Below are 13,148 nucleotides of genomic sequence, written 5' to 3'. Positions count from 1 at the left end.
CCACAAAGACCAATAAATTAAAAAAGCTTGGAATTAGGCAACCAGTGACCCAAAAAACAAAGAAACGTGCTTAGAAACTGAACTAATTATTAACAAGTAAAAATTCATTTTTAATTTTTACTTGTTAATAAATAGTTAGGTTTCTAAGCACGTGCCTTCATTTTGTGGGTTGCTAGTTGCCTAATTCAAGCTTTTTTATGTATTTTTATTAATTGCAAAGTGGTCTGCCACAGTTTCATGGTCACTGTAATGTAGTCAATCAGTGTATCACTGTAATGTAGTCAATCAGTGTAGGGTGTATCTTATACATTTTTAAGCACTCTTTTATCCATGAATGTGGGATACTATCAAATGCTTTTTTTTGTAGTCAGTCCATGCCATATTTAGATTCATCCCCTTTTTACAGTTCTCCACTATGACATTATTTAGCAACAAATGATCCTTTGTTCCGTATGACTTTCTTTTATTGACCTTTTGTTCTATTGCCATAATTGAGTTTTCTTCTAAATGACTATAAACTCTGTCGGCATCAATTCCAGTGTATAGTTTATACGTCAGAAGGCAAATTATTGGTTTATAATTTTTAGGGTAGCGTGCAGGTTCACTCTTAAGAAAGAGCATTGTTTTTCCTGTTAGCCAGGTTGGAGTCTGTTCATGGTGCGCATATAAATAGATCTTACTCATGGCTAAATCTTTGTGCAAAGATTTTAATAGTTTTAACCAGAAGTTAGATACTGCATCTGGGCCTGGGGTTTTCCAATCAGAGGCTTTTCTTAATTTTGTTTCAGTCTCTCTGGCTGTTACTTCATCTCATTTCATATCCTGTACCTTTAAAAGTATTTTTCTTTCCTTTACTTCTTCTATCCAGGAGCATCTTGCACCATTTCTTGATCTTCTGGGCACATTCATAATTTCTGAGCATTTGATGGTTCTCATGCACTCCCACCAAATTTGCTACTGTATTGATAACAGCACCTGGTTTTTGCTTAGAATGCTGTCATGCCTTGTGCCACATTATACCATTTGACCCTTTTGTTGAGTGGTTATAGCATGCACAATTTGTTTTAGTTTGAGCCTGATATGCCACATTACCAGGGACACTGATGTTCCATTTTTCTGGGAAAAATAATGGTAAATGACAAGCTTTGGCTGTCTGAGTACTGGAAAAAAAATTGGATTTTTGTAGAATTTGGTATATGATGCCAAACAGCTGATTTCACAACTTCCTGATTTTTTTTCCCTCATATTTGCTACTTATAATCTTATCAGCTTGCTCTGCGTGTCGTATTAATACATGTAATATAGATGTGCCAGCAGTGAATTTGTGGTAATGACTGGAAATTACACTTAAAAATCATGGGTGTACACTTCTTGGATTTCATCACATGAAAATTTGATTTTGTATATTTTATTTATTTTTATGGAGACTGTAAATCAGTATTTTGCATATTATTAACATTTTTGGATAGTCTGAAACCTTGCAGGAAATGCTGTTGCCAGCATTTAAAAATGACTCCCAGAACTGCAGTGGCATATCTGACCAAATTCAGTTTTGCCACACCCCACAGAACTCAGAATGCAAGTTTGTGGTTAGATTAAAATCTGTCTCTTAATACCACATACCCCTTTCCTACCACTACCAAACATATACCAATATCCTCAGTGGATAGGACTGCCAGGGGCTGTTCAAACTGTGCATTACTTCTCTGGTCACTGGTTCCATGCTGAAATTCAGATATTTCTTGTTCAGTGTTTGCTGCAGTTGATTTTCCTAAGTAAACAATGAAATTTCATACTGTGCTCAAGCCATCCCTTAAATAAGAAAGGGGACCTGTCTACAGATATGTGCTACTCTGAATATACAGAAGTTCTTTATTGTAGGAGACCAGTAACTGGATTTTTTACTTCTGAATTATATGTGTATGGAATCTTAATAGTTACTGAAATGCAGACATTTCAGTATCCATAGGAAATGATCTCTGCTTATGGGGCAGTGGGTAATTGGTAGTTGAGAATAATGGATCAATACCCATACAGGTGTAGCTTCCTAAAAATCTCAGCGGGAAATAATGTGACAAGTATATGTATAGATTTGATGAGACTAGAGGTGTGGCATTATGAGGTATTGCCAGCTAGGCCAGGAGAAGTAGGGCAGTGTATGTGTAACATATGCTAGCATAGATAGCTGGAGTTTTGTAAAGAATTATATATCATTTCTATATCAAACTGATTTGTACAGGTGCTTGTGTTGAAAATGTATTTGTAATGTTGCTTGTGTTAAAAAAAAATGTACCAACAGCGAGTCCTGCTGGATAGAAAAGAAATGCACCTACACCTGTATGCCAGACTGTATTGTAGCTGTTTAAATGAATATATTGTAACAGGGGATACTGGAAGAGAAGATATTAATTTCAGTCCAGCTGACAATGAAAAATAGTCTGAACTTAAATTACCTGCTTTAGGCCATAAAGATTGTGTCTTAAAGTTCTGATTGCAGCCAGAGGCAAAATGTCTGCGAAAACCAGGACTAGAACTTCTAGTGTATTGTCCTTAGGGGTGAACTAATTGCTACCCTGGAAAGGTGGAAGCATTTGAAATGGTTTTATTTCCAGATGCTGTAACATATCTTAGTAAAGCTGTATGTGTTTGTTTGGTAACAAATATGTGCTAGGCTCTTGTTTATTTTCTAGTAAAGGGGGTAGTGTGGGAACCAGAAGTCAGCTGACCAGATGTATGTGATGTCATTCTATAATCCATCACTGAAATTATGTTTTAATACTAGATGAGACAGAAGTCTCAGGGCAGTCTGTTTTTGAAACTTGACAAAGAAACATCACTCACCCACTTTATCTTGCCTTGCTTTAGTTAGTAACCAGGGAATTGTAATTCTTTAGAACAGTCAGGAAAATATAGTGAGATTAGTTCATTACTGTTTTTCTGTATCTGTATGTTACTTTTAATATTTACTGTGATTGAAACTCTGGTGTTTAGTGTAAATAGATATTCAGTATTTTCATGTTCTTTTATTATTTATTATTAAATATATTTAAACTTTTCATTGTGGCTGGTCCTTTAGAGAATATTTTAACCTTTGAGTACTTATATTTATTTGGTAACACCGTGACTGCTCCTGAAAGCCTTGCTGCATTGGTCAAACACTAACATTTGAATTACTGTTAATTTTAGTCAGTATAATTGGGTACACTTGTAACAGCCTTTACAATACCTGACTTTGGAGTGTTCTGGTGGCAGCATCTACTGTGTAGTCTGGGCAGAGGGGACATAGCTGGTAAATGTGTGCCAGCCTTTCCCAGGTGTGTGTGTGTGTGTGTGTCTGTGTGCCTATGTATGCCTGTGTGTGTGTGTAAATCAAATCTGAGTGTGTGTGTGTGTGTGTGTGTGTGTGTGTGTGTGTGTGTGTGTGTCAGCTACTTAGAGCAGGGACACAGAGCACCTATGTCACAGAGATGGTAGGGAAGGAGTTGGCTTAGAACACCTGGCTAAGGACTCAACTCTATAGCTGTATTCAGTGAGGAGTCTTACTTGGTTGGGGCTTGGTGAGAGAGAGGGAAATCCAGCCCCAGGATGGGAGTGTGTTCCCTGTGTGCTCTTAGGGGAAATTGTTCTCAACTTAAAAAGAAGTTAAGAAGTTAAAGAAGAATTTCAAATTAGGTAAATCTCCTGGCCCAGATGGTTTTACTACTAACTTTTTTAAAACATTTAGTTTAAAAATTGCCCCTATTCTTCTTAAGGTTTTTAACTTTATTATAAAAAACGGAATTACTGACTTGCACTGGAATACCTCAAAAACGATTCTAATCTTAAAAAATAATCACGACAAAACGGATCCTAATAGTTACAGACCCATCTCGCTTATCAATGTAGATATTAAAATATTTGCCGCCATCTTGGCCAACAGACTCAAACAGATAATGCCTCACTTAATATCTCATGATCAAGCTGGCTTTATGAGCAACAGACACACTTGGGACAATACTTTAACCTTGGATTCTCTAATACACTTTACTAAAAGAGATAAAAATCCAATATATGCCTTGACTTTAGACGCTTCAAAAGCATTTGACAGAGTTAATTGGAATTTTCTTTTCTCCACCATGTCCCACTTTAATATTCCAAAAACTTTTTCAGACATGATCAGAATTCTTTATACAAATTCTTACACCTCCCTATATATAAATAAAAAAACTTCTGATAAGATTCTGATTACTAACGGTACAAGACAAGGTTGTCCATTATCTCCTTTCCTCTTTAATATATTTATTGAACCTTTCTTTCTTTACATTGTTCAGAACACGCACCATATGATTCCCAGAATACTAAATACACAAGTTGCATTATCGGCCTTTGCTGATGATTTGAATTTATACTTTCAATATCCCAACTCTGACTTACCCAAAATTATAAATGCAATTAATAACTTTTCTTGCGTCTCTAGCCTCCAAATTAATAAGAAAAATCACATATCTTCCCAATTAATCCTGACTCTCATAAATCTTTTTTCTTCCCTGAATCTTCCTTTCATATTTCATATACTATCAAGTATCTTGGCATTCATTTTGATCATAATCAAGCCTCTATTCTTCAAAACAATTTACTAAAATCTTGGGCTATTATATATCAAGACTTACAAAGATGGAAAAACTTGAATTTAGCTTTTCTCTCTAAAGTAGCCATTGTGAAAATGAATATTTTACCGAGACTTCTCTATCAATTTAACGCTACGAATATAATGATATCGAATAATCTTTTCTCCAAATTCAACCAAGACATAGCAAAATTTCTCTGGTTTCCCAAGAAAGTCAGGATATCTTACTCTAAACTTACTTTTCCTAAAGAAAAAGGAGGGGTGGGCCTTCCAAACTTCCATCTTTACTATTCGATTATTTGCTCAAACAGACTTTGGTCCATTTCAAACATGAATACTAATTCACACAATCATGTTCCTGCCTGGTTGAAGATATGGCACTGTCATGTTACCTCCAATAAAATAAACCCGAGAGCTATCCCTTTTCTCTCCAATATTTCTCTATACAACTCCAAGTTACTCCCCTTACTAAAGCATAAAATTAGACTATTCCAAAAATTAATTAAAGACACTAACCTTGAAAATACTCTTCCCCTTCTACAACCACTACATCTTAATCCAAATTTTAAAATCAACAATAAGCTGATTGATCTCTCTAAATTCCCCCTCATCACAGACTTTACAGTTTGGGACCTTCTCAAACATAATTCCCTCTCGTTAGCAGAATTACGTATAATTCTCAAGGCCAATAATAAATACACAGTCATTCTCCGTCAATTACGAGAAATCATATCCTCACAAATCGTCTGCACTCCACCTGATTCACGGGAAATTAATAAACTATCTGAAATTATTTCTACACTTTCTAACCCTAAAAAAAACATTTCCTCCTCCTACAAATTACTAAAACCTTTATTATACAATAATAACTGCCTTTTCTCCACTTTGTGGGACAATTTAGGTTCTTCTGTTACGCAGGATCATAAGCTTCAAGCCATAAAAACCACTTTAGAACTCACCCCCTTCAAAAAACTACTATATACCCAACTAATGTTGAATAACAATGCATATTATACACCTGTAATACTCAATAAATTTAATCCTAATAATTCCCCTGCTTGTACATGTTGCCCTTGTCTGAGAGCAGATCTTCTCCATATTATGTGGCACTGTAACCATTCTTATAAATTATGGTGTTCTCTCAAAGTGCGACTAAAAAAGTGGGTTACTATAATTCTACGCTGTCTTGGCAAACAGCCATATTAAATATTCCTCTTTTTAAGATGCCCAAGTTACACCTACACATTCTAATTTCTCTCTGCTCTCTAATCAAACTTTACATCACTAATAATTGGATGGATCGCACAAAAATGAGTTGGCAGGGTCTCAAAGAGATGGCAATCAAACATATATCAGCACAAAAACTCGTTATTAGTTGTCCTGGGAAGAAAGCCTATTTCACTAAACTCTGGAAATGCCTATTAGATGTAATCTTATGTGACTAATACTTTATCTCCACACTCTATTTGACATTTCCTTCTGAACTTGTTATTTATCTATCTACTACTTATCTACTTATGTATTCCCCTTCTCTTTCTTTTTCTCTCTCCTTTTAGACATTGCCTTCCCCTCCATATTTTACCCACTGGGGAGTTGCTATTTTACTTTTACAACTTTCTTTTTAGTACTGTTTGTATGTCTTCTAGGTAGCATCTTTTTTTTTTTTTTTTTTTTTTATGTAAATAGTTTATAGTTGATTTTTTTGTTTTTTAAATAGGTCACAATGCCTCATATTGCTTTATATTCCTGTCATTTCCTCTGTACGTTGCAATTGTATTTTCCACATATTTATCTACATGTTTCTAACTGAGGTATGCTTTGTATTTTTTTACTATGTATGCATTGTTTGTATCTGTAAAATAATAAAAAATTTTTTGAAAAAAAAAAAGAAGACGGGTGGCAACTTTAGCTTACCACATTTTATTAAAACAAAATCAAATAAGCACTTTTGTTATGTTCTGTGACAAAACTTCTTTAGACAAACAATACATAAAAAAGCAAATGCTTTTAAATACACCTATTTTATCACATGGTCACCAAATAGAACCACACCTCCTTCCCTTAAAGACACAAAAGATTTTAATCTTTTGTGCCTTTAAGGGAAGCAGGTTTTTTTTTTTTTGGTGACCATGTGATAAAATAGATGTATTTAAAAGCATTTGCCTTTTTATGTATTGTTTGTCTGAAGAAATTGTTAGGCTCACGATGCATAAGGAATGAAGTTTTAATGGTGTATTTTACCCTGATCTTTGACAGAAGATAGAGGTATTTATATAAGCACTTTATGTATTTATGAACTTGAGTCTTTGCATATATCCATTATAAGATAGATTTACAACATCGTATATATTTCATTTGTTTGAGCGCAGTTATAATAGGGGGCTTAATTGAATAATTATTCAATGCATTCGATCACATGGTTTTTAAATGTATTTAAAGCAATTTCTGAATGTTTTGTACTATGTCTGATGAAGCGGATGTAATATACGCAAAAGCGCTCACATTCTTTTTACTTGAACTCTGCATTAAAGTTTTATTATACTTTATTGAAGATTTTCGTTTTTGGATATTTAGTCGACTTGGTGATTCGATTGAGTGGATATGTACTACGTTTGAACATTGTTTACGTTATCAGTGTACCTTTTCATTTGGGCTTGGTTTGTGTGTTTAATTGGGACACTTTGTTTTTCGTATACATATATATTTATATATATATATATATATATATATATATATATATATATATATATATATATATATATATATGTGTGTGTATGTATGTATATATATATATATATATATATATATATATATATATATATATATATATATATATATACATACACAGACACACGTGCGCGTGCACGCACACACATGCACACACACAGACTTAAACACAAAGTGATCAGGCCTCTGAATCTGCTCAGTCAAAGAACTCTTGGGCTCATGCAGGCATCAGTTTAGGATGTTGACAGTACATACTTAATACGTCAGACAGTTTCATAACAAATGTAGGCTTATAAGTGTATTTGCTTATACTGTACTGTACCATTTGCTTATCTTTGCACTTCCTTACATAAGTTTCACTTCTACCATGCATGGCAACCACGCACATTCTTCTTTTTTCAAAGTGAGAGCCATCAGCCGATTGGCTGATGTTATGATCCATAAGTACAATACAGTTCTAGTGATTACATTGCTAAAAAACAGTGATACCAAAATGTCAGCAGTGCAGTGTTTCTTTAGAGGATTTCAGTGCTCTAATTGGAACTTTACTTGGTTGTACCTTTTCTGTTACTGGTAATTTAACATTCGAGACAATGTCTGATGATTTTACTGAATCTGATACAGTCAGCACTTAATGAATTCCATGTTTGATAGATGATTTTAGAAAATACAGTGTACATTCACTAAACATTTTAGCCTCATCACCGCTTTCATTCTTCTCTTGCAGATGAGAAGCTGGATCTGAATGATAGTAAATGGGAGGATATTCACGTTATTACAGGAGCACTAAAAATGTTCTTCCGAGAACTGCCAGAACCACTCTTCACATATAATCATTTTGATGACTTTGTAACTGCAATCAGTAAGTAGTCTCTTAATCCATTTCTGTTTCTAAACTCTGCAATACACAGTGGAAGACTGACATTGTGAGACCATGATGTCATGGTCAGTATTTGCCACGTTTAATGTAGTGCCTAAAAACATGCATCTTCCTTCCAAATGGTTTAATAGATGGAAGTCCTCTTTACTTTGGTTGTGGCACTTGTAGAACACAGTTAAAGCAGAACGATCACTGTCAGAAGTATCAAGTTAAATTTGTAGGACAGAGTCCTGATTCCACTTTCAAGTAAACAGCAGTTTTGATTATTGCGAAGTGTTTTGCATTACTGTGGCTAATGCATTTAAGCCCAATTTTCCATAGCATTAAAGTTTGCAAAGAGAACACTAGAAGAAGCTGTTTTCCAGAACATGGTTTAAAGATGAAATAAGTAACTGCCAGCTCTAAAATCAAGGTTCCTACTTGATGGGTCCTGTGGTTGGGATCATCTACTTTGCCAGTCAGACTCCAGCAGCATTTTTTTCAGAAAGTAACATAGGTAGGGATTGTTTTATGCTCTCCATAGCACGCAGTCTGACTCAGTTTTTTTTGCCTCTCACATAGTTCTTAACTTGTTCTTTGGTGTCGCTATGAATTTGCACTTGCATACTGTTTTTTTCCTCCCAAGTTTTTTTTTTTTTTTTTTTTTAAGAAGGAAGATGTACTTCATGATAGTGGCAATGTCTCGGCCATTGCCAGAAGGGAAGGCCAGGCTATCTTCAGCAGGGCCTTAGTTCAGATGACTGGATGAAGCCTTGCCCTCCTTAAGATGACGCTTCGTCATGCATAGCCTTGTATTTTTCACAGAGATTGAGACCATCTCCAGTTAATGGGGATTTAAGATCATTTCAGTTCACAAAGGAAGTAGTGGACCAGGGTCCAAAGAGATTTTTACTTATGGCTGCAGTCCTAGGAGTGTGTTTTGGGCTGCTTGCACCACCTAGCCCCTAGCTAGTTTGCTAAGGCCTGAGATAACCAGTCTGATCCTGAGATGTGGTGCCTTGAGCCACACAGTCATGGGGCTCATGCTTTTATCACACAGACCAAGTGGGGTTGGTCAGCCTTAGACAATGATCTGGGAGGTCAGTGGCAAAGTCTGTAGCCCAGGTATGACATAGCAAATGCTGGTTTCTTCCTTGGTGAGATCTTGATTCATGGGTGGGAGAATTCTTCTTTAATGTGTTTTGTGATGCCACTGCCAGGACAAGTGCTATTTTCTCTCCATTATATTGTGTTGTACGAGTCCTGGTCTGACTGATTCCAGCTGGGCACCTATCACGGACTTATTCAAGGCAGCACAGACCCCATTCTTTTGGGTTATTGGTGGATGTGGAGCTTCCTTCCCCTCTGGCTCCCCTGAGAGTATTGAGGCTTTGTTTTGAGAAATGCCGTGACAGTGATCCTTTCCTCACACCCCTCCCTCCAGAGTGGCCCATCATGGGAAGAATTCCTTTTGCCCATGAGGTGTAGTAGATCTGGAACTCTATACCCCTGGTCACTCTTCTTCGAAATAGCCTTTGAGGATATTATTTCTGTGTTCAATTGCAAAGCATTTTCTTAAGGCAGTACGAGACAATAAGATTGTCTGTTCAGTCCCTCTAAGTACTTAATATTCTACCTACCATCCATCCCAATTTTTTTCTTTGCCCTTAAATTTTTCCACTTGTTTCATGCCCTCTTGAATGTCTCTATGGATTCTCTGTCCTCCACTTATTCTGTTAGTACATTCAGTAGGTCCGCAAGCCTTGCTGTAAAAAATACTTTCAAAGCTTCACTGGCTTTTGGCCCCTACAGTCTGCTGCCTATGCTCCTCCTTCCCCTTCTGTCCTTCTTGTTCAGAACAACCCTTCACATTTCCCTGACATGATCCTCTGCACCAGTATCAAGTGTCCCTTTCCTGCTCTGCTCTTAGGTGAAAGGAAATCTACTGTAGCTTCTGTAATGTCTAGTCATATTCAGTCCCATAGATCTTTATGGTAGTTTTTTTTTCTAGGTCACTTCCAACATCCTGATGTCCTTTTTCCCTAATACAGCCCCAAGAACTTACACAGTTTTCAAGCTATGGTCTGAACAAGCCCTGTAGAGTGAAATCTTTATCTCTTTGCTTCTGGACTGTATCCAGCTGAGGATAACTCCCAGGATTTTGTTTTCTGATGTTTGTGTTCCCAGTGGCCCATTCCAGGCATGGTTAACATCACCAGATCCTTTCCTTCTCTTTTACCAATATTTGCATTCCCTCTGTCTGTTACTTGACAGCTAGGTTCTTGTGGCCTTGCATTTATTTGCACTAAACCTCAACTGCCACATTTCTTTTTTTTTTAAACAAGAAACATATTCATTCAATGATCGCTTATGACATAGTCAGTCATACATTTATATAAATGAAAATAAACCAAATTGACATATTTTAAGATGCAAACATTATACATAATGTCTGATATTGTCAATTTTCCTTTCATCCTCACAGATGGATTCGGATCCAATAAGTCGGATCCAATTAGGCTGTTACAGTGGCTCATGGCAACCCAAAAGCTCTTGGGCACCTCCCCTTACCCATAATGCATCCATCCCTGTTACCTCAGATCTCATTTGCTGCTTTGCAAAGACATGGTCATTCCTGTAACTCTTGGGCAGATAAGTGATATTTCTCAGTATTTATTATATCCTTTCTTTCTTATTATACTGCTATTTTAGTTTAACTTTTACCACTTTCTCCCCTGTCTTATTGAAACTTCCTTCCTCTCCACTAACCATTTTTTATTAGGTTACTTTTTCTTTCCCTCCCATGTACCCTTTGGCGTAGCTCTGCTATTATCAGTAGCAGCTTTCCTCTTCTATTTTTTTCTTTTTTTTCATAAAAACTGTAAAAAAGCACCACAACCAAGTAGAAATCACGAACAATTTATTGAATCCACACACTAACGCTTATTGTAATAAAAAACGTTTTCGTCTTCAACTTCCTCAGATAATGAAAAGTAACCACCACATTGTCATATATATATATATATATATATATATATATATATATATATATATATATACACACACCCCTATTTGGAACCAATTAAAAAGTACCAATCACCATAAGAGAACCATTAAATTAGTTAAAATACTCAATAAACATAAAAATAAAACCATATTGTCCTGAATATTTGTAAACCTTTGTCAGTAAGAATTATAAATATATAAATATTATAAAACTTCCTCAAATTTAAAAATCTTTAATAAATATCAAACAGTTAAGAAATAATGACAAATGTAAAATGTTTAAAACCTAGCAAAATAGTGATTTTATGTCTCCCTCTAGTGGCGTACATGAAAATAACATGTTAAAATACCATTTAAAATACAATGTAAAGATGCTCAGTATGTAAACCACCTAAAAGTAAAATAAATATTGTTTATCCCATTGCAAAACAACAGTTTCTTCTATTTTTGCACTTGCACAAATGAAGTATTAATCTCATTTAGAGTTTAGCAGATCTCATTTTAAGCACTGGTGCTAAGGATAACATTTTGTTGAGTCCTGGTAATTTACTAGAATCCAACACTAGCTGCCAGTATAACTCCCTGTACTCAACTAGTGTTTCCCACATACCACCCCTAGGACTCATTGTAACCACCTCTAGTATAAAAAATTGAAAACCAAGTGTTTTACAGGTGGTAGTGTGCTTATATAATGCATTCCTCTCATTCTTTGTTCTAATTTCGTATAAATGTTCATATATTCTCTGCTTCAGTTTCCTTTCACCTTTCCCTATATAAAAAGATTCACATTCTTTGCATGTTGCAATATAAATAATACCTTTCGTGTTGCAGTTAGCATAGGTGTTTAATGTTAATTTCCTTTTCCTAGCCTGCAAGTATATATAATCTCCTGTTGATAAAAATGAACAATAACTACAACTACCACACTTGTATAAGCCTTTCTTTTCCTTTGTACTATTGTGTGTTGCCCCTATTTGAACCTCTCTCTAATATATTCTTGATGCTATTCCCTTTACGATATGTGTATGTCAATTCTTTATCAAAAATATATCTTAAATCAGATATTCTAGAAAAAAAAATCACTTCTAGTCCTCTCTCTCTCTATAAATATAGATAGATAGTTTGCTTATTGTCTGTTTTTGTAGTTCTTTCTTCCGTGTGTGCGTGTGCGTGCGTGTGTGTGTGTGTGTGTGTGTGTGTGTGTGTGTGTGTGTGTGTGTGTGTGTGTGTGTGTGTGTGTTCTCTGCCATTCCTTATCCATTACTGAGAAATCTGAAAAGCTGGCTGGCTTTCAGAAATTTATTTTATTTAATACTAAATTACAAGGAGACAAATTTTAAAATAAAATCAGTACAAAAAGAATATATGTTTAAAGTGCTGTCACAAGTTCCCTTTTGGTGACTCACACAGTTTGTGTGTTTACTGTTTGGGACCCCTCCATTTACAGGAGAATTGTTCAATTTGTCATTCTTTCAACCACAGGGCTGTGGTTGAAAGGAAAAACAAGTTGATTTTAAAGGGCATGTTGCCATCTTCCTTTGGAGAGGCCATTTCTGGCAGTGACTCAGAGTCTTCTGCAAAATCTAGGTCAGCTCAGTCGAGCCCCACTGCTTCTTTCTCTGAGAGTTCTGACAGAGTGAAGAAGAGACCTTCCTCAGCTCATAAAACTCCTCAGAGCTGAAGACTAAATGACCAAGACTTCCCAGCAATCAACTGTTATCGGATCCATCAACCCCATGCATGTGTATTTCTGATCTGACTTCTCCAGCTGCGAGTTGATCTGATAAGGAGAGGTCAGAGCCGTTGCCCCCTGATCAGACCACCAGCCCTTTCAAGCTGATTGTGTCTCTGCCAAGGAGTAAGTACTCTCCCTCTATTGACCTGGTTCCATTGAGAGAACCGCCCCCTTTTCTGAGTAGACCCAAATCTCCGTCCGCTTCCTCTTCCTGC

At 35.9% G+C, this 13,148-nt stretch overlaps 1 protein-coding gene across 9 annotated transcripts in view; it reads left to right on the top strand.

Annotated features, from left to right (window-relative positions):
* The window catches only part of ARHGAP12 (Rho GTPase activating protein 12), a 1,910,410-nt gene that overhangs the window by 1,848,387 nt on the left and 48,875 nt on the right, over window positions 1–13,148 (top strand). For all 9 annotated transcript variants that reach the window (XM_044066697.1, XM_044066699.1, XM_044066698.1 and 6 more), the window contains one exon: window positions 8,061–8,195. In XM_044066697.1, the coding sequence (XP_043922632.1) occupies window positions 8,061–8,195 (135 nt within the window). The remainder of the gene's footprint in view (window positions 1–8,060; window positions 8,196–13,148) is intronic.

This window comes from Protopterus annectens, chromosome 3.part1 (assembly GCF_019279795.1).
Source record: "Protopterus annectens isolate FY-2018-M chromosome 3.part1, PAN1.0, whole genome shotgun sequence".
Lineage (NCBI taxonomy): Eukaryota > Metazoa > Chordata > Ceratodontiformes > Protopteridae > Protopterus > Protopterus annectens.
This window is presented reverse-complemented; position numbering and strand designations above follow the sequence as displayed.